Source organism: Takifugu flavidus, chromosome 10, assembly GCF_003711565.1.
Source record: "Takifugu flavidus isolate HTHZ2018 chromosome 10, ASM371156v2, whole genome shotgun sequence".
NCBI lineage: Eukaryota > Metazoa > Chordata > Actinopteri > Tetraodontiformes > Tetraodontidae > Takifugu > Takifugu flavidus.
Genome location: NC_079529.1, coordinates 8338798 through 8366642, shown reverse-complemented (window position 1 = coordinate 8366642; position 27845 = coordinate 8338798). Strand labels below are relative to the sequence as shown.

The 27845-nt window shown below is 45.8% G+C and overlaps 1 protein-coding gene across 1 annotated transcript; it reads left to right on the top strand.

The window, feature by feature from the left end:
• Nucleotides 1-6391, top strand: tent5aa (terminal nucleotidyltransferase 5Aa). The gene is made up of 2 exons (XM_057044754.1): nt 1-3207; nt 3548-6391. The coding sequence occupies exons 1-2, from the start codon at nt 2782-2784 to the stop codon at nt 4325-4327; spliced, it is 1206 nt and encodes a 401-aa protein (XP_056900734.1). The 5' UTR covers nt 1-2781; the 3' UTR covers nt 4328-6391.
• The last annotated feature ends 21454 nt before the right edge of the window (nt 6392-27845 follow it).

Sequence of the window (27845 nt, the reverse complement as noted above, 5' to 3'; positions counted from 1 at the left end):
CCACCTCTGGCACTTCTCTCTTTCAGCAGCGGCAGGACGGACTGACTTCCTCTTCTTAACCAGTCAAAATGAGACGCTGTACTTTGGATCCCTCTCTGTGCCAGGACAGTATTCCAGCACCCCTGCGTGTGCTGTTTTATCATCAGTCACTCATTGTTGGCCAGTTTTCCCGCATTGGTCTGAAGCAGCGAGCGGCTGGGAAGGTCACGGAAGGTCAGTGTAGCTCCTGATGACATGCCAAGAGGAACCTGAAACTCAGTGTGTCTGTGGCAGAAACTGAACTTCCCGAAATGTAGAAACTTGAATCTAAAGCAGTGATTGATTTAGTTGTTTTTTTTTCATTCTTGCAGCCGTGATTCAGACAGTAAATCTAATAAATGAAAGGCTGAGATCCAGAGATTTATGATGAAAAAAAGAAACCTGAGCTTGACTTTGTTGCACGGCAGAAGAAAAGTGGGCTGCAGGGAGAAAAATGGGATTAACCTTGAAATCATGCAGAGAAACTGGGAAGAAACAGTCATTCCTGTCCAGGTCCAAACCTGTTTAATAGCTTTATATAAAAACAACTTTAGCTTAAATCAACATACAAACACCGGCGGGGGACCAATCAACACATCATCTGTCCAAAGACTTATGTTACAAGGTGTGTTTTTATATTTTTCTCCAGGCAATACTACATTACATAAAGGTGCCGTTTATCAGAAAAGACCATAAAACTCTCAGAATTTTATTTTTCTTTACTTTTCCACCATTACCTATAATCATCCTCCCTATAAATTCAAGTGGAAAACAACCGCGTGGAAAATGGCTGCAAAATATTTCTGCTGCGGCCAACAGAGAGGCTCCTTCCACATACATTAGCGTAAATGAGTGGTATTGTAATTTAGGGTCCCACTCTGGCATTCTTCCCCCATGTTTTGGTTACATTAAAAACCAACCCTTTAGATGGCAGGAAAAGCCATCAGCATCGGCAGAGGGAAAAGGCACGTGCTGCTGTGATTAGTGGTGAGCACACGATATCATCTGAACCGCCTCATCCAGGGTCATTTTTGTATATTTGGGTATGTGCTGGAGTCACAGGTACCGCTTCCACCCTGCACCTGCTATACACATCTAACATTTCCATTAAGATTTGCAGATGTGGAGTTCAGTTTCACTCAAGCTGAAATACACTCACAACCAAAAACTGAGAGCAAAGATTAAAACACCCGACAGTGTATCTCTTATTATTTGCTTTTGAGTTTTATTCCTGACTGTCGAAGTGCCTCCTACTACAGAGGGAGCACTGCTGTAGGTGAGGAGCTTATCTCTGTTAAGAGAGGAGTAAAAGGGTTTATGAGGGTTTACAGATCAGCGTGTCTGCGGAGACACAGGACCTTAGACAAGCTAATGGAATATTCTTGAAAAGCTGTTATACACACCACCCCTTACGACCATTTTACCCCCGCCCAATACGTGATCTGGCTGCCCCGTTCTTAAAGAAGTGTTCATTTGATTTAAAAATAAAATAAAATCTGGACCAACAAGTACACATTAATAATCAAATTCAAGGTCATCTTCTGTCACCAGAAACACAGTCTTTAGTGGTCTTAATTCCAAGGGTAATATATTCAGCCTAACAATGAATTTATATTGCAGTATTGTATAGTAGTGCGCGAAAGAGTGTTCCCATAGTCTGCCAACAGGGGGCGACATAGCGGCGTGAGCGTCAAGCGCAGCTCAATCTGACGATGAATTCTTGATGATTTTATTCGATTATTTTTCTTTGTTCATAACTACCCAATAAACAGGGCCGCCACGGTTGAATTTAATCATCTTGCAGTTTATGACTAAAATCCTAGCGCACCAACGAACAAGAAAGATTAGATGATAATGTCTCCTGTCTCGGGCAGCTGATGGACTCCAGGTTGGATGGTGTATTCTGGGCAGCAGGTTGATAAGATCTTCCGGTGCGGTCATGTGGAGCAGCACCCCCTCCCGTTCAGACGGGAGGGGGTGCAGCTCACGTCTTCACGCCATAAAGCCGGTGGCGGCTCCAGCAGGAGGACGAGGCGCGCCGAGCGGGCAGGTAACAGTTAACGGCGGCACAAGGGCGAAAAAGCTGTTGATTCTGACAAAGTTGGGCCAGGCGGGCTGGATTTCCTGAGCACATTAAGACCGAATTAACGGGATTATTTGTTGGCAACGAGCGGAGATATTATTTAAGAAAAGGAGGGGGTGGGAGAGAGAGGTGCGAGGACAGTTCTCGAGGGGCTGATCCGTGGCCAGAGCGCAACGCGAGGTTCAGCTTATTCATGCAAATTCATAAAGTTATAGGCGTGCCTTTCGGCGATGGAGTCACAGGCGGAAAAGCAACCCCCCTCTTGGATCATCAGCAACCTTCAAAGACGGTGATGCGCAGCGCTCGGACGCATTGACGGCGGCGGCGGCGGGGGAACGTTTTCATAGCAGAAAGGAAAAGGGGAGAAAAGTTTTCCTCCCCCCCCCCGGTCTGCTACACCCGCGCACGCTGAGCGAGTGCACATCTTCCAGACAGACACCAACTCGTCTGCTCGTCTCTTCATCTCCAAAGAGGCTCGTTGCGCAAACTGTTGCACTGTTTTCGTTGATCGTATTTAATTCTGTGCTTTGACAGTTAATCAAGAGGAATCCAAATCCCGAGAAACTCGATGAGGACGCAATATTAATTTACTTCCTCCATTCGACCCGTGCGTAAAGTGGCGAGCACTTCCCATTTCTGAGAAAACTATTTTCTGACGTGTTGCTCAAAGACTTTCCATCATGTCTGAAGACGACAGTAGCTCCTCCGTCAGCTGCGCGTCCGACGCGGAGGGCAGCAACATTAGCGTGCTCAGCTGGGAGCAAGTGCAGCGGCTGGACGCCATCCTGACCGAGACCATCCCGATCCACGGCCGGGGGAACTTCCCCACGCTGGAGATGCAGCCGCGGCAGATCGTCAAGGCGGTGCGGACTCGGATGGAGGAGAAGCAGATCCACGTCCGGGACGTTCGGTTAAACGGCTCAGCTGCGAGCCACATTCTGCACGAGGACAGCGGGTTAGGCTTTAAGGACCTGGACCTGATATTCTGCGCAGATATGAAAGGCGAGAGTGACTTCCAGATTGTGAAGGACATTGTGTTGGACTGTCTCCTGGACTTCTTACCAGACTGTGTGAACAAGGACAGGATAACTCCACTGACGCTAAAGGTGCGTTTTCTCTCCTGTTTACACGTAGATGCGTAATGGAATTAAACTGAATTCGGGCAGTTTCGGAACTTAATGGTGGAGCTTAATGCGCAGTTGAATCAGTTTGGTCAGGGTAATGATTGCTTTTCTGTGTTAAAGAGGATCTAGATAAACCAATTAGGAGAGAATCCTGAGCTCCGCCACCTCTCCCCAAGTACATTCTATGATTAATAACAATGGGGTCAATAGGATTATTAACACAGATTTGCGAAACTCATGCACACCCTTGCAGACTGTTGCAGAGCTTAGATAAAATGGCTGTAAATTAAGGCGTTTCTCTTTCTGTCATGTCCGCCCACAGGAGGCTTATGTGCAGAAGATGGTGAAAGTTTGCAACGACTCGGACCGCTGGAGTCTCATCTCCCTCTCCAACAACCGGGGGAAGAACGTGGAGCTGAAGTTTGTGGACTCTCTTCGGCGGCAGTTCGAGTTCAGCGTGGACTCCTTCCAGATCAAGCTGGACTCGCTGCTGCTGTTCTACGAGTGCTCCGAGAACCCCATGGCCGAGACCTTTCACCCCACCATCATGGGCGAGAGCGTGTACGGGGACTTCGGCGAGGCCCTGGACCACCTGCGCAACAAAATCATCTGCACCCGCAACCCGGAGGAGATCAGAGGCGGCGGCCTGCTGAAGTACTGTCACCTTCTGGTGAGGGGCTTCCAGGCTGCCTCCGAGTCCGAAATGAAGTCCCTGCAGCGCTACATGTGCTCGCGCTTCTTCATCGACTTCTCCGACATCGGCGAGCAGCAGCGCAAGCTGGAGTCCTACCTTCAGAACCACTTTGTGGGCCTGGAGGACCGCAAGTACGACTACCTGATGACCCTCCACGAGGTGGTCAATGAGAGCACGGTGTGCCTGATGGGACACGAGAGGCGGCAGACTTTGGGGCTGATAGCCATGCTAGCGGTGCGAGTCCTGGCCGAGCAGAACATCATCCCAAACGTGGCTAACGTCACCTGTTACTACCAGCCTGCTCCCTACGTTGCAGACGGCAACTTCAGTAACTACTACATAGCGCAGGTCCAGCCGGTGTTTGCCTGCCAGCAGCCTGCGTACTCTACCTGGCTGCCCTGTAACTGAGTCACACCTGGAGAGAGATAGAGAGAGAGGGGGTGGGGGGGGGGGGGGGGGGGAGGGAGAGAGAGAGGGGCCAACGTGTTTACACAGGAGCGAGCGACGCCACCGTCACCTCAACCCTGCCCGGTGTTTGTTCACACGCTTGAGCGCCAACGGTCGGCCGCAATCTCCAGCTCACCGTGTAGATCTCACATTTCCTGAAAAGCCAACGTCTCATAATTCTGTCCAGGTCAGCCAGGTTCAGGGAAAAAAAAGAAAGAAAAAAAGGCTCACTTGTAGGGAAAGCTGGGAAACAAACGCAAGTGAGCCTCGGCCCCCAATGAGTGCGCGAGGCTCATCCGATCGGTTTCCACGGAGGACAATTCTGCTCGTTTACAGACTTCAGAACCAAAGATTATGTTGATTTTTTTTTCTTCCCCACTCAAACCCAGTTTTGACAGGGAGAAATCAACAAAAGCAGTGAATCTCTGTGTTTGTATACATGAACGTACACGTTTAAGTGCCTATTTGCCTCTCTGGAGGCAGAGGAGAGAATATCATTATAATCTTTTTTCAAGAATTAGCTCGACTGCTTGTGCTCACGACAGTAGCAACCTATATGCTTGTGAATGTACAGTACATGTGACGTGTTTGTGTCTGGGGGAAAGAGAGTTGTGTTTGTCACACGCATGTGGTCGGTGGGTTGTGGTCAGATTCCTATTTTTCTTGGTGAAAAAAAAAATCTGTTCCAAATGATCAGCAGTGTAGGATATTTATAAAAAAAAAGAACCTTTTGGAATCATCAGCAGCAGACAACGCTGTCGCTAGCTCTGGTTTGTATTTTTTTCTTCTTACTGTGGTGCTTTTTCCAGTCTTTGAAGCAGGGGGAAATGAAAGGAAGGAGGGAGTGCGTTGAAAGATGGGGGGGGGGGTCATCCTTGTCACAGTGGAAGGATATTTGCTGAGGCTCCTGAGATGATGAGATATTATTTGCTGTAGCACCCTGGCAGGGAATTCCTCAGCTGCTGCCAAAGAGCCTGAACTGAGCCGTGGTGGCTCTCGCTCCGTTCAGGGCTCCAAATCTGTGCCAAAACCTTACAAGGCTCCGTCGACAGTTGTGTGGTGTAATTGGGCCCCGTGTCGGCGCAGCAGATAGGAGTGATTGACAGTGGTGGGGGATGGGAGGGGGAGGAGGGAAGTTCTGAAAAGCGAGAGAGAAAAAGAGAGATAAGTCAGTCTGGAGAGATAGGTGCAGCTGGTGGTGCAGGGCTATCGTTCTATCATACAAACTCGGCTAAGGTCAGATCACAGCTGTTTTTGGAGAGCGCTGCAGCCTCCCTCTTGTCAGGGGTGTCCAGAAGCATCTGTTATCGGTTCTGGCTCTCTGGTTTCATTGATCAGACCCACAGAAGCTGCAGGAAGCCTCCACACATGCTCGGCATGCTTTCCTTCCCAGACGTTTGCTTTGCGCGTCAGGTTGATCTATCGAAGCATTTTAATCATTCAGTCCGCAGCGTAAATAAACTGTATATAACCATGTGTACAATAACACCCTTCAGCTTTGCCAAGCTTATAACTGCAGCGCTGCCTCCCCACCCCCCCCTGAATAGAGACAGCTGAGGGAAACTAGAAGGTAGACCAGCATCCACTCACTACCTTCCTGTCCTCTTCTCTGCCTCTTTTTCTGCTTTCCTCCTTGATGGCTTCGTTTTGATTGTAAAAACTATATTTTGTCCTTCTTTAACGCGGTTGACCAGCTAAGTAGCCCCAGTCTGCTCGTCAGTTAGTGATCGTGCCTGTCACCTCGAGGTTTGTGGGTTACTGCGTTGTCTCGTTTCGAGTTTCCCTTCGTTCCGTTCTTGTTACAAATCACATGTTAAGAAAAAAAAATCATCATGTATGTATATTTTTTAATAACTGTTATTTTTTATAAATGTATGAGACACAGCAGGTGTCGTGGTGCTTTGGAATCTGTGATTGGGCTTCAAAGAATATGTTCTTAATAGCTTTTTTTGCTATATTTTGTTATGTGTCCACGGAGTCACAAGGCTAAAGATGTTTTCATCAATAAAATATGTGAAAATGGGATTTGCAGCCTCTCATTTTTATCTGTATGAATCTGGTGCCAATGGAGAGAAATTTCCGATTCCTGTCAATGAGCTCCAGTCCTCTTGAGTTAGACATCTCTTTTCCCAGCGATCGCCATTCAGGGGGCTTCAAAAGGGTCCGCCGCTCAATCACTCAGAAAAGCAAATCTCTGTCACGTCCTGCTGGGCCAAACCGGCCCGGGCCCAAAAAACCCATCCAGAACTGCCAGAAAGAGCTCTTGTTGAATACGAGAGGGATTTGCACCCACCCAGAAAGAGACTTCAACGCTTTGACTGAATGAATATCTTTGCCCGCTCATCAAATTCTCTCTGTGAACAGACAGCCCCCCCACGAGGTGATGCCAGTGAGGGGCGGGCTCACAAGCACCGCGGTCCAAATGTCCCACAGTTTTCATTGGACGGTGAAATAAAAGTCCGACAGTCACCCGGGCCACATGACAGCACGCCCCGGATACGGAGGGGATATGGAGAAGGACAAAAAAGAATGAGTAAGAGATTCTCTATTTAGACATGATCAGGTCATCATCTCTGCCACATAAGCGCATTTGCAGCTCATCATCTGAGCCCGTGAGGAATGATTGACAGGATGAGGCTGGACAGGCACGCTTAGATCCTGAACCTGGATCCGGAACAGTCAATGCAGAACTGAGCAGAGAGGGAATGAGAGCAGATTCTGGGTTTCTAAAAGACTTAGGTGTCGCCTGAACATGGTTCTGCAGGGAACAGCCAGTGGGGGCAGCAGTGAGCAAAGCAGAGAAAAAAAATTAGGTTATCTGCTGCATTGGATTTAGTCGCATTTGTCGAAATTCCTCCTACTACACGCTTAACGTAATCTCAGTTTCCATCCAGAATGGAATTAACATCTCCCCGGCATGGAAAAACATCTGGGGGATCTGATGCCGAAAGGTTAAAACTTCCCTAAGTGACCGTGTCTCTGACGCCTACCACCACCGAGCGACGGCGCGTATTTCTGTCAGCGCCGCATGATTTAGCTAATCACTTCAGAAGAGCCTTTTCTTTCCTCCAAAGCAGAGAGATTGATGGAACAATGGCGCCAAAGGGCCTCATGCTCAGGCCTCTAATTTGAGATGTAGCAATCGCACCTAATTTAAGGGAGCTTTAATTCTGCGTTTGAAGGAGTGGAGTTGTGAAAGATGGGGTGAATCCCCGACATTTGTTAGCATGAACGTCTCTTTCCTCGCGCGCGTGATTCATCAATCAGCTCGTCCTCCCAGGAGCTCGTCTCAGCTACTCTTTAATGGCTTTTCCACCACAGGAGTTGGGATTCTATCTATTAGTCTGAAGAATTTTTTCCAAATTAAAGAGGTTACGCAATGAGCGGTAACCCAAAACCCGGCGGCTGCTGGGTCTCCCTGTTTTGGAGCCCGGTCCTCTGGAAAGTGCCCGTTATCTCAGCCAAGCTGACAAATGGTGAGATTTACACGTTTCATTTATGCTCATTTCAACGTTTTTATGCTGCAGAACATCCAACAGATTCCAGAGGGTTTGTACGTACACGAGTGTTTATCGCGCGTGTCCACAGTTCTGAGGAAAAGGAAGGTTCAGCTGCAGGTCCGGACCTACAGCACACCACTGTTTTGTTTTTTTCAGTTGAACTGACATCATTGTGAGTTCCCTGCTGCCTCTCTTGCACATCAGAACCTGCCTCGCATTGCTAACTTGCTGAGATCAGCAGATCACATCGCATTCCTGTCAGCTTCCTCAGGCTGAGTGGGGCTGATATCCTGCATCTCCTCCATCTGCTCTTTCAGAAGAAGGTTTATTACGGTGTGAGTTTTATTTAACAGCCACTCCAAGTGACAGCGGACTTCAGATGACCGAAACCAGGTTTTTGTAGATGGTTTCCTTCATGAAACTGTACAAATGTTAACGCACCATTGGAGCAGAAATAGTAAAAATGACATACAAGCACAGTACTCAATTGAAGCCAACATATGGTTGTTCAAAGAACCCTCAGATCAAGAGGATTATGGGAAAAAAAAACATGCACGGTCAAGGATCACGTTGATAATTTATGGAGTGATGTCAGACACAATAGCATACTGATAGGATTAAAGCAGACGTGTGCACTAAACTTTGACTGCGCACACCTCCTCAGATGGCGTGATTTTAAAGGCCGCTCCCCTCCTGCCCTCCCGGCTCAGATGCAGCTTCAGCTGCACTTATCCAAACGTCCGTGTGTCGGCCCATTGCACCCAAACTGTCCGTCAGTGTGTCCAAGGACGGGTGTGCTTGTGTTGCAGACGCTGGCAGGGTGACGGAGAGGCGACAGCGAAGCTGCCCACACGCTCTCCATAAACTGGCGTGAAAACGATGAGAACCCTCTGGGGGCACACACAGATTAGATGAGGAGATATATGAGGGCACAGGTTCTGGGATAGTGTCATGATAATATCGCTACTGTTCTCCAGGTTTGTTGGCTTCAAACATGCTTCCCAGCAGAAATGGGGCAGGTTTTGGGGGAAAAAAGGTGCCCCAAACAAAGGGTAACAGTAGACATTTCTAAGTGTTACAGCAACAAGGTGTTGCCTCGTTAATCTCCCACTTATGGGAGGAGGGGAAGGAAACCAGACACTGGGGGAGGCACAAGCACACAGGTCAATGGCGGGTGTCGGGGGAGCCAGAGGAAGAAGATATTTTCGGTTACTGGTGTAAAATCTATCAATGGCTGAGTTAACCTGGCTGAGCGTAGGCATAGGAGACCGATGTTGGATCAGATTTGGTGCAACAAGGTAGGAAAGGCAGTAAATTCCTCCATAAACAAAAGATGTATTGGATTAAAAAGAGCTGTGCTTATGAAAGGGACGGAGGGAGAGAGGGAGAGCTTCAGACAGGTAAGATGATCCTTTATACCTGGAGATTAGTGTCAGCGAGGTAAGTTAGCAGGTTTAGCTTATGTAAGTCTCAATGAGGACAGATGGGTGTTCTGTCTCGCTCAGTATCTGGGACACGAGAGAGAGAGACAGAGAGAGAGAAGAGAAAAGGTTTTTATCTGCAGAGGGTCCGGTCCCTTTAGTTTAACCGCAAACACATGATAAATCTTAAACTAAAATTCAGCTCTGTGAATTAAAATTTCTGCTTTGGAACTTAAAAATGTATTTAAACAGAAATCTGCATTCTATCCAAAGCAGAAACACACTTAAATCCAGTCTTTATCTCACCACATAACCAAATAAATCATCCATGTGAAAACAAAGGTGATAACATTCAAGGAGGGCAGGTCGCCATGACGATGGTTGGGTTGAAAAAACCCAAAACACCCCTACATAGTCATGGAGCATTGTCCTCTGGCTGCATAGAAATCTGACTGATGATGATAATTGAATTAACGCCACCCTATTTTCCCTTAAACTGTAACTTAGCCTTAACTGTGATGTTAAATGATTAAGTTGTAACTACATTTTAGGCAGCAGCCTGTGACAAAGTTGGTCTCTAACAACTAAAACGCGGCTGTGACTTAAATAGTAACACAAAATATGTCTACAGCTGAGAATCCTGTCAGAATCTAGAACATAAAAAAGAAATCTGAGTTACGCTCCAGCGAGATCGGTTAAAAAGACAAGTAAATCAGTTTTACGTTCCTATAATTCACAAATTTCTCCCATCGGTCCAGCCGCTTATTGTAAATATTGTAACACAAATTGACCGAAAATGGAAGTTTTTTAGGGTTGAGTTTATTTTTCACTGATATTAAAGAGTCTCCAGACAGAGCAATGTGTCATACATCACCGTGCTCCCTGTGATTCCACTTTTAAGACGACATGCTTGGCCTTTAGGACGCTGCTCCTCGGAATGGCTCCCAGGAGCCAGGAACCAGGGACACAACTGTGCATTGTTGAGCAGCTATAATAGCTCCCCAGTTGGTGTTCTTTGTTGCAAAATGATCATATTTAAAACTAGATTCCAAGCACATTCAGCCCAGCCTGTGTAAAGAATAAACACAACTGCTGTGTAAAGTGTACTCCTCTTCCTCCACTGGCTGTAACTGTGTGTGCTTGTCTTGTTCATCAGTTGCTCAGGTAATAGGACCCAGATGGCAGAGCTGATATAAAATCCATGTAATTTCATACAACAGGCGGCTTCTGGTTGGGATCGGTACAGACGCTTCCTTCGTGTAAAAACACAGCCAGATAAGGCTGTCCGGTCTCCCCGCGGAGATGCTCCTCATAAACTTTTTTGCCATTTGCTTAATAAAAAAACCCCCAAACAAACCGATTTTATTACTCTCCGGATCTGATTGAAGATTTATCCAGGTGAATGTGGTGAAGGCGGGAGATCGATTTTCTTTTAAAGGACACACAAGCCGCCCAGATGAGGTTTGCTGAAATAGAGCGGCGAATCGATTACAACTGTTAAATGTTATCCCGACGCAGCCACACGCGCGTCCCAACACACCGGACAGAGGGGGTCGGGTTGTTGTGCAAGCCCATGCGAGTGTGCAATGATGACTTAATGGAAGCGCGCTATCGCTGTAAAAACAGGGTGAACGGTGCTTCCTGTCAGGTTCTTTTATGTAAACATGTAGAAAACAGGCTGCCTTCTACAATCCCAGTGAACCAGCAAGCAAGAAGTGGAGCTCTGCAGCTGACAGAAAAATTTAAAAAATGCAATAAAAAGACAAAAAAAAGTGTAGCCACCAGAGGACATGTGTGATGAGGTTGTGTTCAAGCGCAACAGGATCTTCCACAATCTCTCCATGTGCCAAGAAGCAGAGAACAACTAAAGAAGGTGGGGAGGTTTGTCCGTCTTTCTGCCACGGGGCCAAAAGTCCTCCAGGGCTGAGCCCTTCGCAGTGGGACTGAGGAAGCTTTGAGCCGTGCAGGCTCCGGCGTGCTCGCGTGAAGCCGCCTGCTCGGTTCACAGGGGTCAGCCCGAGGATGTGAGGTGTTTGCACTGCAGAGCCGCGCTGCTGCCAAAGGGCACCGCGCAGACCTCAGAGCCCCGGCCAGAGAAAGAATGGCATTTCTGGAAGGTCTGAATTTTTTCGCCCTGCCCCCCTCTGGATCTTATTGTGGCCAAGAACGTGAATGCCTCTCTATAGCGGGGGAAGTCTGTTGGCTTTTCCTCATTTTGGCTCAGCGTGCGCTGAATTATTTGACACTGCTAAGTGTAAAATATTGCAAGGCTCAATCCAGATGCTAAAAGAGGAGCAACATGGGATTTAGTAATTCCATATGTACATGTGAGCTCATAGGCATGTTCATCCAAAATGAATGTATATATATATGCATGTGTGCATCTGTGTGTGATTCTTGACACGCTCCCAACTTCCTGATCCACTCCTCAGAAAGACACTCGTCTGGTCACAGAACAGTAATTCATTGTCTGACAGCTGTTTTCTTTTCTGTGAGCCCGCTCTGCTTGGATCCTGCGCTGTAATTCCACACACGGGGCCAGCTGGCCGTATTCCTGACCAAGAAATAAAAAAAACAAAAAAACAACAAAGGGTCCAGAAGCCCGGCGGTGACGCATTCACCAGGAAATAGGACCAACAGGACTGTATCCTAGTCATGTCATTAATATATAGAAGCAAACTGAGGCCATCTGATAACTGGATTAGGATTTAAACTCAATTATGTGTCATCTGGATTTTCTTTTTTTTAACTGTAGCCATAACGTCTCAATTGCCCCTTGGCTAACTTGTTGAAGGATGCCATATGTCAGAAACCTCCCCTCCACATTCATAGCAGATAGGACACCTACCAAGATTTCTAAAAAAAATAAATGACATAAAAGAATCAAAGCTGGAGAGCCAGGCAAGAGACGCAGGAGTGTGTGTAAGGTTGGGTTTGAATGCCAGTGGAAGCAGGTGTGTGAGGTTGGATGACGTGGGGAGATTGACGGCTGTACTGGACTTTCCTGTTTACGATTGTCATCAGGATAAAAACAGAGACACATGCAGAGGTTTTAAGTGCATTGAAAAGCACTCGCGCACACACACACACACACACACACATTTTATACTCATAAGACAACTCTTATATAATGAATTCAGTGGTGATCCCACAAAAAACATCAACGCTCGCATCCAAACTGCCGATAAACTCCGCTTGTTTAGACAGTTTTACAGCCTGTCCGTATCACCGGTTATCAAATATAAACACCATAAACACAAAGCGGCTCTGTTTAGCCTTTCGCCAGAAAACAGTCCAAACAAAGACACACACACACCCTCACAAATTCGCAAAGCTCATCACCATTGCACCATGCAAGTGCAAATAGAAACAAACAGAAATGAAATACGTGTTCGCCTCACTTCTGGAGGCAAGATCAGTGGTGCTGCGTCAGCAAAGTGTGTGTGTGTGTGTTTGTTGTGTTTATAGACGTCAGATTACGATAGACTGTTGGGTGGCAAAACTACAAAGTTAAGTCATGTGATGTGATATCATACTCATGTTTGAGACCGCGTGCAGGTTGAATTAAATGACTGATTTAGGTTCAATTTAGTGTTTTGTGTCAAGAGAATAAGGGGTTTCTTGCCTTTCTCAGCAGGGGCTCCAGGTTGCAGTGCTCCAGTGGGTGAGTCAAGAGCCTATTTTACAACCCTTTCCTCTTAATTTCCTGTCCGAATGTCTGAAACCTCATTTGTCGGAACGATGTGTAACTGGCCCTCGTGTTGAGGCCCTTAAAGGCCGGCACAGCCATAACGCATTAATCTGTGCGCTGATGTGACCTCAGCAGCCCGACGTTATTTATAATGTTTTATCACCAAATTTGAGTGGAACCATCACTTCATGGTTCTCTGTGCTGTAGCGCCGGGAGGACGTGATGGTTGCATGACTGATGACATGGAGCATTACTGCTGTTTCCCTCGGGGACTAAAACACTCAAAATCTGGCGATCTTCTCAGACCTCAGCGAAACCCCAACACACCACCTCCAGAACGGAAACCCTCCGCTCGATTTTGCTCTAAGCGACCTGTCCTTTCGATCCATCATGACTGAATTTGCTTTCAACGTTGGCCGTAAATTCCGTTGGAGGAACCAATATTCTGACCACTGCTGAGCTGGTGAAGCTCGCATCTTATCGTCAGAACAACATGATGGAATGTTACTTTATCTTAGACAAATTTCCCCTCTAAATCAAGTCTTAGACCAGATTTTAGAGCTCTCACGTCATTTCAATCTGACCTTGACGTTATGTGTTAAGCAATAAATCAGAGATTTGATTGGTAAACCCACACAAACGTGATAAAACGATCAATTCCATGTTAAAAAAGTGTTTCTGGAACAGTGTCAAGGTTCTGGATCAGACCTGAATGCAGCATAGTTCTCAGTGAAATTGATCTTGACGTAGCAACACGCCTAGCAAATGCTTTCTTCGGGTTTATGTCCATGCAGCCCAACACAAGGCAATCATTTCAGCAGCGTTTCCCTTCAAATTTGACAACAGCTGTTTAGATTTTACAGCCAAAGTTGTACCTACGATTCTTCTCCACCCTTCCTGAAGATTTATGAATTTGGGGTCAATTCGCCTCGTTAGCCTTTATGCTCCACAAATGAAATCACCATGTTTCAGTTTCTTGACATAATATAATATATCCGTAGGTGCTAAACCTGAGACAAATTTGGGAATGTAAATCCTCAGTTAGGGGACGACTCTGTGGCCACCGTGGCCAAGAAATGGAAAAAAGAAATCGTTTAAACTGGGACAGACGAAGACTTTAAAAGATAAGAGCTGCCAGGAGCTCCGTGTTAATGTTTTATTGGCACACAGTACCAATTTTCAACATACCTCTCTCCTGAAGTGCTCATTAAAGCTAAAATTACACCGTTTAAAGGCTTATGAACCGCTGTATCGCAGTAGCTTGATGGTGAAAGCATAGCGCCCGAAAGCCAAATCAGTTTCCTCCAACGCGTCTTTATGGCCTGGTGATGGAGCAGTGCTCAGATATAAAACCGGTGAGCCGAAGCTATACTTACCTGGGATAAAAATGACAGTAATTATCAGGTTTTCAGTCGTGCGCCCGTGGAGTCCCTGCCACACTGAACACCTGCCCCAGTGCAGGTAAATACAACCCTGCTGCAGCGGGGCCAGTTTTTCAATTTAAATGACAGACGCCTTCACGCCGTGAGTTTGGAAAAAGAGCCCCAACAGTCGGGAATGAGCTTTGCCGAAATTTATACTGGGAGAACGTCCAGGTGTCGTAGCATTAGCGTGGAGAGTTCTAAACCAAAAAACCCATCAGCTATCGTGAGAAAGAGCTGAATTTAAAGATCAGTGTAAGATGAAGTGGCGAAGGAGCTTGAATTGAAAGTACAAACTGTTTTTATGCTTTTTAAAGGTATTCTTGACAGCCATTCCCAACATTTAGTCTAATTGATTTTAGGGGAAGGGTGACACCAAATGAAGTTTAGAAGCATCACGCTTTTATAGCGGATAGATTCGAGTCACCCTTTGGCCTTTTCAGACCTGAGGTTGGACTTTTTTAACGGGGCCGGAGCTCTTCTCTTTGGATAGATGTCCCCAGCTCGCCTCGTTTGTGTTTTCAATGTTGCTGGACATGAGGGGACGGAGGAACGCCGGATTCTCCTGACGTACGTGACAACGTGCAGGTTGGACCTTTGTTTAACGGCGCGGCACTAAAACCTGACCTGACTGTCGACACTCCTCAGCTGAAACAATAAAGGGCTCCTTGCTTCACTTCTTCTCCCCTTTATGCTAATATTTGTCCTCTGCACCATCCCCACCCTGCATGTCCTCCCCCTCCCTCTGCTGTTTGCTGCTCGGAGTGCTGGGTTTACTGTCTTGCAAGGAATCTAATTCTGCTTCTTATTAGGTACGACCGCGGTGACCCGGTGCAGTCAGCATGTCACTTTCCACAACAGGAAAGGACGACATCTACAGTTTCCCAGCTCACACAGGACCTCCGACTCCGGTTACAGACTTTTAGCCCCGCAGATCAAATCTTGTCCAACATGCCAGCGACTTCTGATCGGCCACCAAAGACAGATTCTTGGTCCTCTGTCAGGTACTTTTGATTGAAAACAAAAGCTTTAAAAGTGAATTTAAACGCGGCGTGAGAGCCCTGCAGCGCTGCACGTAATCAGGTTTTCCTGGGAAAGTCAACCTCAGCCACCTTTACAGTGTGACAAATTCATACAGACAAGTTTTCAGAAAACATTCAGCTGAAGCCATTTGTTCCGTGTCCTCTTTTTAAATTAGTTTTTGTATGGATTTGATTTTTGGAGAATTCTACCATACAGTCAGTGATTTGGTCCAAAGTTCTGCACCTCCGCCTCCATTTGGAGCTGTAGAGCGCCTGTCCTCCGATTGTTTGGTTTTATGGACGATATGGGTGATTTATATTTGGTTTAATCTCAGCTGCAATGTAGAAACAGACAACCTCCATCAAGCAAAATATTTAGATAAAAGACAGTTAATGCTGTGCCAACAACCAAAGGAAAAAATAAAGAGCACAGTTAAAATGGTGACAGATGAAACAAGAGTTAAAGCACAGACCAAACCGGAGCCAAATTGATAACGAGCAAGAGATTTGAACCCATCTGGTGGCCAGTGCTGTCACGATCTGCTTATCTGAACAGAAACACAGACAAAGGGGATTTTGGCTCATTAATGGTTTATAACTCAAATCATTTACAGATCCATTAAAAGATCAGCTCCAGTAAATCATTGGTCTAAATAAAGGCAGGTGGACTTCGGTCACGGGGTTTCAAAGGTTGGACCACTTAAAGTTTGGGAAAACAAGATTGTAAAAAAAGTTCAAATATGTGACAAGTGCAGTGTACGCGCTCGTTCGTATGACACAGAAACAGATTTATATTCGCAGAACACTTTGAGTCCAGAGCATGTCCTCCAAGAGATCTGGCTACAGAGCAACGAGACCCATCCACATAAAGGAGCGCTGATGTTTGAATCTGGACAGCAGCACACGCTCCTGCATATACGCTGCGGTTCATACTTATATACTGCTGAGTTTAATGCTGCACACTTGCCCGGCTGTGTGACAACTACTCGATTCATCATTCAACAATCAGGTTTACTTTTAAAATGCTCTATATAACCTTAATATTAGAGCTCAAGTTGAATTTTTTATGCCTTGGGCCAAATATCACGTTATTAATGTGGTATTACAGTTATTATTGGGGCGTGTCACCGCACGCATGGCTTCATAAACGCCGCGTGAACGTCTTCTCACAGTCGAGCAGCTAAAACACAACTGTTTTCTCAGAAGGAAACGTGCACGAATGAACCCAGTGCCTGCAGACAGCAAAAATAATGCTAACGTGCCACAGTCCCGCCCTCAGCTCTGAGAGAGCTGCTGGAGCACACACAGCTTCACACTCTTGAACCGCCGCTGCCAAAAAAGCAAAATAGATGAGAAATCTTACTCCAGCCAACGGTGATTGCATCGAAGACCTCTACTGGGACGGTGAAGAAACAGCTCCAGTGTCTTTGGTGCATCCCGAAGCACCAAACCCAGACTTGTTTCCCACTAAATAAGTATCTGCGTGCTGGAACCTTTGTGGAAGCAGCACTGGGTTTTGTTAGTCAGCCACAACTTACATCAACCTGTTTTGAAAGCCCGTGGAAGTCCCGGAGTGGATTCAACAATAAATCAAGCAATTTCTTTGGATTTAGCTGCACAGAGAGGGAAACTGGGGAAGGAAAACTGGTGGAAACTGTTCTGCAAAAGCTGCCAATGCAACCAGCTGTCCAGGTTTGAAATTACTGGCCCAAGTCAGGCTTGTGTGTCCTGTAACCTGTTTCCTGACTGCATTAATCAAGGTAAACACATTCGGAGCGGATGCTTAGCTTAAGCGAACCAAGAATGTGTGGGAGATACAGTTAACAGCATGAGTTAAAGTCATAGAAGGACCTTTAAAGGAAGGGAGCCATCAGGGGGTTAAATGGGCCATATTTCCACTCCAGTGTAAAACCTGAGGAAAGTGGAGTTAGACAGGGGGAAAAGAAGGAGGCCTTTACCAGTAAATGTATACACGAGGCTATATGACATGTAGAGACAAGGCAAGGAGCATGCATGCATGGAAAAAGAGCCAATACCCTTCCAAACAGCACCAGTCGCCCCAAAATGATTTTTGTCCATTATTCCCATTCTCTTCTTATTTATCTCTTGCTGTGTGCAATTTGCGCCGTTGTCACGAAAGGTCACACAAACTTTCCCCCGGTGCTGATTTATCTGGCGTAGAAAACGAAGCCAAGAGGCTGAAATCTGCTTTATTAGTCTGATCGACTGAAGCATACAATATTGGTAAATATCAGAGAAATGTTGGCACTAACTTTTAACAGCACAGTCATTGTCTTTCTGCATCTGTTTTAAATCCACTCCTCTATTTTAAGATTCTCAATATTTATTGTCCAATTCGCTGTTAAATACTGGAGCTTCATGGCCAGCTACACGGATATGCCTCCACTCTGGCTGGTCCAGAGCATTCGTACTACTACCTTTGGAAGTTTCTTGAACTCTTTTATGGCGTTGATGCACATGACAGAGCTCACAATTAGGCTCTGCAACACAATAAACTTGAAAGATGTTATAGCGTATAGTTCCAGTGAAAGTGGCCAAGCCAGTCATCTGGGACCAGTAAGTCAGAAATGTAATCTGGATCGGCATCTCCATCATAAATTCCCCATCTTTCCTGACTCAGATCTTTGTGGACGTTGTCCAGGTGTTTACCCTGAACTGTCCCCTTCCCTGGATCCCCTGGAATAAAGGAAAAACGAAACAAACACACGCATCATCACCAAACCTCCTCTGACAGGAGGAAACAGTGACTGCCTCCACATGAACGGTGGTGGACAGAGACAGCCAGGCCGTCCCACAACAACCGATGAAAGGACAACATCATCTGCAAACATTAGAAGCTACTCTCTTAAAAACTCAATCAATACAAGATGGGACACTTGCTCCTCCTTCCTCGCCAGCAGCATAGGTTGACCCCTGCCAACAGAGATTACACGGTTGATACTTTATCCAAACCTGCTGCACCACAAAGGGGCCTATTCAGTAAAAGTTCAGTAAATGGTCTCCGGCATCGCCAGCGACGCTTCTCTCCAGACAGACGCTATGGAGAGCCAACGCGTGCTTTGAACCTTCTGCTCTACGAGCGGTTCTGGAGGCTGTTCGGGTCTGAGCCAGCTGGGACCGATTCAGGATGTACCGGGCAGCTTAAAACATTCCGTGGCCCAATCCTTGGTTTCAGCCAGGACGATGATCGATCGGGAGAAAATCCACCTTCAGAGGATAAAGACGACCTTTGAATGGACACGGTGGTGTCCACTTCTTCCGTTGTCCAGAGGGAAAGGTTTTATCCTTTAACTATCACAGTGCATCACCAGAACAAGGAGGGGGGAGATAAAACCTCTCAGACACCGTGGGAAGGTGACTACATGAACTGTTCCTATGACAACCAGCCTGCGCAGCAAACAAAATAATTCCCTGAACATGAGTAACAGCAGGGTGTATACTACAAACACAACATGGGGTTAATAAACATGTTCTCGAAGGCACCAACAGCAGTTGCAGCCATTTTTTTTATATTTTTTGAGATTAAGATGTAAGCAGAGGTCTTCATCCTAACCTGAGGCCATGTGGGCGGTGGCATAGACAACGAAAAGGTGCATTTTAACAATAGATGCATGATTTTAGACCATTAGGATGCAACTTATGCCAGCTCGGTACACAGCCAGGAAAAACCTGCAGTGCAAATGATCGGTATGTAATGGCACTAAAACTGTGATTGCTGGAAAATGGTGGGATGAAACAAAACACAAAGGAGGGAAAGGAAGGGGAGTATCAGTATCACATAGCTGCAGTGGCCGCCGCGGTCATCGGCTGCAGAACAGGCACGACTGTGCGCATTCCTGTCGATTCGGAGGGTAAAGACTTAGCGGGGACTTCAAAAGCCATTTTCTGACCACACTTTCCCAGAAGCGGCGTGATGAGGTGATGGTAAGAGCGTGAACCCATTAGCGTCTCAGCAGACGTGACTCTCTAGTCTCTGTGGACTGTTAAGAGTTCCGTTCAGCCCCGTTGACAATTCGAAACGACAAAACCGGTCCTGCAGGAGAGATAATTTTGCTGAAAACTGTCAAAATATCAGTAGCCCCATCTCCTAATATATTACACTGTAATATCCAAAACAAATCAGAGATCCATTTTTTTAATTTACTTTGGGCTAAATTTTGCATGTTAAAAATCTGGCAAAATCACGGCAGAATATCACGAACATCAACATTTTATTGCAAGTATTTCCTGCTCTGGGCCTCAGAAACCATGTTTCCCAGGACTTCTCACACCAATCTGTCAGTGTAGCTCACCCGTTTGTCCAACACAAGGGTCAAAATCATGTTTTTTTTTATCCTGCAGACACCCTAAAACCAGCAAACAGCAATATAAAATATGTCATAAGACACACAACAAAGCAATTGAAGATGATGCATTCACTGCCTGAAGATGGAAACATGTTTAAAAGTAGAAGTGGCAGAGAGTTCAGTCTCCTCAGCTCTATATGGATCCAGTAAAACCACTTTCATATGACCAGAAACTGGCATACATATGCCAAACCTCTTTTTAAAGGAGGCCAGACTCTCCCAAAATATCAAAAGATAATTGGCTGTTCCAAACCAAGTGGCATTTGTATCATTGTGATGGAAGGGTGGACATTTTACTATCATATACTTCACTTGGGCAAAAGAAAAAGGCAATTTTTTCTTCTGTTGAATGTTAGTTAAAAGTGTTATTCCATCCAAGTTTACTACTTATTCATCTAGTCTGCTCCAAAGAGCGAAAAAGTAGAAATATGGAAAATACCACTTGACAAAGTGTTTACAGACCGTAATTACTGATAATTAATGAAGTGCAATTAAAAAATCAAACCTTATTATTAAATATGGCTTTTGGGTAAAGCGCTAATAATGGTTTGAACCAGTTTAGTTCTCAAGCTGTTGACACACCAACAGGGAAACAAAGGAAATCAGTATAGACAGGGAGAAACAATCCCCACAGGTGGATTTGCCCCAGGACGCGGCCTCACAAGTGGCCGCCACATTCATCTTGCGAGTCTCCCCGACTTGACAGCTCGCTGTTTGCTGCTGGGATATTATGTTGCGCCGGATTTCTTTTTGTTGCTTTCCTCAGCCCCTGCAGATTAACCAAACAAAGCGCTGCCACCTTATGTAACATCACAGATGATGCATTTCGCAATCTCTTCAGTGATGTCACCTGAAGGACCCGAACGGCGGATCTGATCCACGGGTTCGTAGCAACGGTGCGCAAGTGTAACCATCAATAACACAACAACAGGAAGGTTCTGCTTAAACCTGCAAATGCTAAAACATCGCCTGAGGCTGCTTCGTGTGTTTCTATTCCTGTCGTCTAGTCGGGCGCTGTAGCGCCCTACAAGGCCGCCAGCCTTGCGTGGCTTTCCCGGCTGACGCGTCGCGCGGCCTCGCACACGAGCCGCGGCGTCCTCCAGCCTCATGGGATTCGTCACCAGAAGACACTTCACACAGCGGTAAACACATGCAGACCCAAGGTCGTCTGCTTGACGTCAGCCTCTGCTTGGCTTCTCTGCTGCCTGGAAACATGCAGACACACACACACACACACACACACACACACACACACACACACACACACGCACACACACACACACACACACACACACACACTTGTACACTCTAATCCCATGCATATAAAGAGCACACTAGATAATATAAAGATGCTCTTAAATCCCTTCTGTTTTTCCTTCTCCCATATAAACAGAATATCTGACTGTATACACATGATGAACTGCATTGTCAGAGTGAGACCACGATGAGCAGGTTGCCATAGATATCAACAGGTGGGTGGCTTTTATTCCGAAACAAGCCGGATCTTTCTGTGCAACTGCAGTTAGTCCTGTAAACAGGAAGTGATTCTGTTGTAAAGAAATGGGCCTCGCTCATAACGGCACTGAACATTACAGTGTTAAAGAAGAGTAGTCCTCAGGAAGCTTTTGTGCATTTCATTCTATAAATGTCCAGTTTGGTGTTGTGGTGCAGCGGTCGGCACAGTCGCCTGACAGATGTGCTGGGTGTGTTCTCATCTGGGATTATTAATCCTTACTAATGTATGAATGCTTCTGTGGGGCAGTAGTTTACAAGACCTACGAGAGAAGTGACAAAAATTCTTAGGTTAAACCCAGAGCCAAAGGAAGAGAGGAGAGCCATGTGAGTTCCAGCATTTCCATTTCACCCTGCATTCCTGACTGGCCGTTCAGTTGTTCAGACTGTTTCCACCAACCAGGAATTAGGCAGTAATTGACAACAGAACCAGAAAAAGATGTAAAACGCAATACTCTTTCCATATGTCCAATTATAACAATAATAATGAGTGGATATTGACAAAATTCCCCCTTTGGGAATTCTGTGACTCTGCGCCGCCTTTACCCTAGTGTCATCTGAGCCGTCCACACGTATTCCTGTGAAAAACAGAAGTCTGGAAGGCCAGACTGATGAGCAAGATGAAGAAGAAGTGTTATGACGATGCAATCAGAACGGTTCTAACAGGTCTGTTTGGCCGCGTCTCTTATTACCTTATAAGAAGGCTGGGTGGGAATCATTAAAAACTCCGGAATCCGGTCACATTTGGCATCAAAAACTTTGCTCAAATCTTTTGATGATGACTGTTGACAATGACAGTATCCAGAAGCACATCGTCAAATCAAGAAAGGGCTGGCTTCGTCTAAACTAGATGAAGGCTTTGGTTCTGTTCGAGTCCAGATATCCAACGGAACATCTGCCCGGGGACTCAAAGACGGCTGTGCAGGTTTAACAACTGTACGGGAACGCTTCTGGGAAAAAATAAGAAATATTGCTTGTGCTAAATGGGCTTCCAAAATCTTTGAGTGATAAAGTTTAAAGGTTCTTCACCGAGTTACTGCGCTTTCTATTTAGATCCGCTGTGCATCAGTAAATAAAGAATTTCTTGGCTTGTGGAACATCTTAATCATTGTCAGCTGGTGTCAGATGTTAGGTAAGAAGTGATCCCAGACTGTTTGTTGCTCGGTTTATTTGCCTGATGGGATGTGGGAAAATGAGTGTGGCGATGAGGACATTTAAAAGATCCACGAATATCAGTCGCATCCACATAAATAATTAAACCAAAGTCGCTCAAGAGACACGAGACACAAAAACCAGATGACGAGGTGCGCCCATGCCGGTGATCAGGGAAAGTTCACCAGGCGCGTCCGCTTTATTTTAGACCAAAAGATGTCAATTGCAGGAAGAATCGCCCTGTGAGAGTGACGCTGATCCATGACCTTCCTGATGAGAGGGCGTGGCCTCTGCGTTCACGCCGTGCTAATGGATCACAGGCCCCCTGTCGAGTGAAGCCATAATGGCCCCGGCTGTCCCACTCCGGAGCACTGATGACATCTGCTGCCTTCCAGACCACAGAGGCACAAACATTTCTTTGATTGGGCTTTACAAAACAAAACAGCTATGAACAAGATCCTGACTCTCCTCCTATTCCAGCTCCCCGAAGCAAAACAAGATGGTTCAGCGACTGAAACCCAACCCAGATGTCTTGAAAGGAATGAGTCTGCTCACGCCGAACAAGGGGCGGCTTCCGACGAACCCCCGTCTCAAAGGAAACACGCGGATGATATGCATGCGATGTTTTCAGGAGCTGCTACGGTGACAGATGGATGTCTGTCCTTTGGTAATGTGTCCAGGAACTTGATGGGTGCTCTGAGGGTCGTGCCAGGAAGTGCTGAACACGGTGTCACACAGCTGCTGGTAGAGAACGTTCAGGCCGTCATTCTCTCATGGCCATTTGCTCCTGACCAACTGGGTCTTCACAGGGAGGCCGCAATCTGGAACCTTGACTTCAGCGGATCTCACGGATGTGAGAAAAACTGCTAAACAGGCGGGTTGCCTGTCAGGGTTATATCTGCCAATACTTGATTTTGAAGAATGTGGCATTAGTGCGTCTCTTCATTTAAGACAAATGCGGGGAAAATGGATCAAAATGTTCAACTTCACATTGCTGTCCTGCTCTTGTTATATCTTTCCAATGACAAAAAAAAAGAACTTGGATAGTCCTGCCACTTCATAATGTTGTTGGACCGTGTTTAACTGAAGAATTCTGGCCTCCCGTCTCCTCCCATGTCTCAGTTTTCCCTTTTCCTCGCCTGCAGCAACCTCTTGTATTTGTTCTGAAAGTTTCTACCTTTTTAACGCTCCAGACACAAAGCAAACCGCAGCTTGGGTCGATCCAGACCAAGGACACCTCTCCTTTGGTGTGGACCAGAGGAAATTTCACATGTGAATTCATAGAATTTTGGTTTGGATCAAACCGAAAAGGCGAAACTAAACAGATTAGGTGTCGAAGCAAATGGACGGGTCTCCCACACACTTTTGTTTGTGTTTGGGGGTTTCTCATCATCTCAACCACTGAGTCTGTATCCATTCATTAACTGATGACAGGACCAACCTCGAAGGCGGAAATCATGATTCAGGGTGCAGTATTTGGAGTAAAGAGCCTTCTACGGGGATGGCTCCGACGCCGCTAGCTAACAAACAGAAAATATAATAGGTCGAGCAGAGTCTAATCACAAGCGCTCACATTTTACTGCGACAGAGAGAACATCTTTTAATGCCTTCCACTGAGCCGGCTAACGTCACAAAAGTGCTTTAATTGCGTGCTGATGTAAACCGTCCTGCCTCCGTCTCCACCCACTGCGTCATCTGCTTTACACTCAGAGTGTGGCATGTTTCTGGTGTTTCATCTGGCTAGAAAAGTCTAATCACGCGACCAAATCAACCCTGATGTGCCGCAGTTTGTTTGCTAACTGGACCCGATCTGATATCCTGTTATTCTAAATCTTGAATTAGTCATACAACTCCATCTGGCTGCAAACTACCAACGGTGATCAAAAGGAAACCAAGGGGGAAATCTTTCACGTTACAAATTGATTAGCGTGGCTCAGCCTTCCAAGTGTGGCCGTAAGTGGAAGCATGGTCTCAGTTTAGACAGCGGGCTGTAAGACGTCCTTTGAAGCACAGCTGCGACTTGAGTTTTATAAAACACAGAGGAGGGAGGCTCGCCTTGAGCCAAGAAGTCAATCTCCACATTTACAGTGCAGGAAATGTCCACAGTATGTTTATTTTATAGACACTTAAACATGCTAATTGTCTAGGGGAATAATGGAAACTCTGACACGAGCAGGTGTGTGTTCACAAAAAGATCCCAGAATCCAGAAACTTCCTTATTCCTTACAGGAGCTATTCTTTATAATGCAGCACATCAAACATATCCTTAAGGGCAGAATCTGGGGAATGCTCCATGGAACTTTGACGGCACGTTTCCATGTCTGTCAGAGCCTGCCTGGGTTGGGAGGACAGGATGCAGGTCAGCAGGGCTGGCTGGAGGCTGGGGTTTACTGTAGTGTTTATGTAAGTGTGTGTGTGTGTGTGTGTGTGTGAGTGTGAGTGCAGGACACTAATATGCACCTTTGCTGAGTGTAAAGGTTTTAGAGGCATCTTGTGAAGCAGGCTCTAAGCATCTTTGACATAATTACACAGTCCAGCAACGCTGGAGGTTCCCAGTGAAGTGAGGACTGGCAGGTCGGAATGATGAGTGGAAACCAAAAAAAAAAAAACATACAAAAGAGGAAGTTGTTGACCAAGCATCTGTGAGAGTTTGTTTCAACGTGCTGGCATGTTTGCAAGTGTCTTTCACAGTAATCACGCTGTGGTTTATCAGCCCTGTGACAGCTCTGCACATCTGTGAAGCCTTTAAGCATGTCCCGCTAATTTAAAGCAAATATTTACCCATCATTTATAATCTTAATCTTGCAATTACAAACAAATATTCCTGTCAGACGTTGATTACAGCTCTGTTTCTGTCTGGACTCAGAGACGCAGGAAGCGCGAGTCCGAATCGGCGTCGTTATGCTAAACCAGGGGTGGGCAAACATTTTGATTCGTGGGCCACAATGGGTTCTAACATTTGACAAAGGGGCCGGACCAGGAGCAGATGGATGGATGGAGTGCTTTGGTAACCTCACCTCATTGGAGAAAAAATACACGTCTTGGGATATGGAGAAAACATGTGCTTTAATTTTAAATGAAAATGAAGAGAAGCATTACAACAAAATATCTGACTTTGGAATGAGTCTTAAAACACTTAAAATCAAATGAATAAAATGTGCCTTTTTAAAAAAAATTAATAACCATTTCTATTTTAAAGCACTGAAAGTTCTGTTATCCTTCAGGATATCACCATCACTCTCCTCCTGACTGTCTTTTTTCTAGTGGGAAAACACCAGAATTGCAGTGAAAATTTAACATTAACAAGGTTTATTCATTTAATTTTTCAAGTTTGGCGGGCCGGATTAAAACGTTTAACGGGCCGCGTGTGGCCCCCGGGCCTTAGTTTGCCCATGCCTGTGCTAAACTGTTCCTCTGACTCCAAAATGAGGGATGAGTCACTCTCCATATTAGTATGATGTCAAAGAAACCTGCACAATCATCCGCTGGGCAACAGTGTACATGTTTGAGCTCCACCACAGTGTCAAAAGCCAAGCCTGGGCTGCGGCCGTGACTAATTGTGTGTAAACACGGGTTGAGAACAATAGCGTGCGCCCTCAGGCCCTGGAGTTCAGTAATTTCTTCCCATGTGTTCACGAGTCAGTTTGTGATCTTACATCTTCAGTTTGCTGAATATAAGATTAGGATATATGATATTTTTGATCCAGGTGAGTCAAACCTCAGAGCTCCTCTGGAACCCACAGCTGCATGGCCATCAGGGACGTGGATGCATGTGCAGATTCTGTTGCATAAAACCTTTAAGAGAACATTTACATTAACATATTTGCCTCATTTGTGGCTGTTCCTACACATCCTGAGTGAATTAACAGCCACATTTGCGATGACATAACGACCATGTTGCACGGTTCCTGGAAAGTTGATGATGCCTAAATACCAAACACAAAACAGAGGGATTCGACCCTGCAGGAGCACTGGAATAGGAGGGTCGTAATTATCTCTCTTCCCTGCAACACACACAACACACATATCTTTGGATAAGCTCCGTTTGAGGAGGGAAAAACTATTTTATGCCAGTTGTAGGGACAAGTGTTTCTGGGGAAATTTGAAAGAACAGGAATGTGAAGAGTAGAACACACACTAGCTGTGACTTCACCCAGTAACACCACAACAATGGCAACCGGTGACAGACAAGTGAAGCGAAGATGAAGCGCCCAGAAAATGCATGCTAACATTAGCAACGTTAGCACACTTGTCCTTCAGACCGTCCCAGTCAGGGTTAAGTGCGCTCTAGATTTGACAACATTTCAGATGAATACCTTTTCTCTTTCGTGTACGCACAAACACCTGAATTCTAACATGTTTTTTTTTTTCTCTGCTCACACTCGTGGCCAGATTCAGAAGTTCGGAACAGCTGCTGTTACACTGGTGACTAAGATTTCACTCATGCTAACTCAGCGCAGAGTGAGGCAAAGACAGAGGACCTGCTAAGAATAAGCTCAGGTTCAGACTGGCTCATTTTTGTTGGCCTGAGTTGCTGGACCCACAGAGAGTCCTACTAGACCAATTAGTTTCTGTGATTCAGGAGACTCATTTCTGCAAGCTGCATTAAAACCTCTCAGGAGCCAAAGCTTTTGCTCTGGTTGTTTGCACCTGGGTCTCATGACGGAACAATCGACCTATCAGAGATTAATCAGTGCGTGGCGCTAACAAGAAATTGTGCAACAGAATAAAAGATCAGGATTAAAACCAGAGAGGAACAGGTTCTACTGCTTGTTCATCTTGAAAGGACCAAAAATAAAGATTTTTGGTAAGTGTGAGTCATTTAAAAACCAAACCAGATTCGCCAAACCAGAATTCCCCCTTATTGGATTCCATTATCCTGTGCAGCCTTACTTTAATTTCAAATAGGTTTCTACAACCACGAGCTGCAAGCGTTTCATCTTTTGTCACATAAATCTTCTCATACACAATGGAAAAGTTCGTGAAATCTGCGAGCCATGTGATTGGCTCACATATGACTGCCCAAGCCAGAATTTTGCCAGTAGACTTGGCGTTGTGGTTTGGAAAAACATTTAGGTCAGGTTAGAGTTTGGATGGACGGAATTCTTCTATTGATACTCACACTGTTGCTGCTCAAATAAATACAGATGCTGCATGTGCAAACTGGTGAGAACCTCCTTCTCCAGGGAAAATGTTTGTTAAAAAAGGACGGTTATTATGCTGCAGTATGCAGTCGACAGCAAATCTAATAACCAACAAACGACCAAACCTCACGTAACTATCCCTAAATCCTCATTCACCATTGGCCACAAACTAAATATTTACTCATACGCACCGATGTTTCTTAGCTCACCTTCACTGATATTTTCATGAGAGATGGATCAATGTGAGAT

Coding starts and splice junctions, on each gene's coding strand:
- tent5aa (XM_057044754.1), top strand. CDS start 2,782: ATGTCTGAAGACGACAGTAGCTCCTCCGTCAGCTGCGCGTCCGACGCG. Junction 3,208..3,547: donor TAACTCCACTGACGCTAAAG/GTGCGTTTTCTC, acceptor GTCCGCCCACAG/GAGGCTTATGTGCAGAAGAT.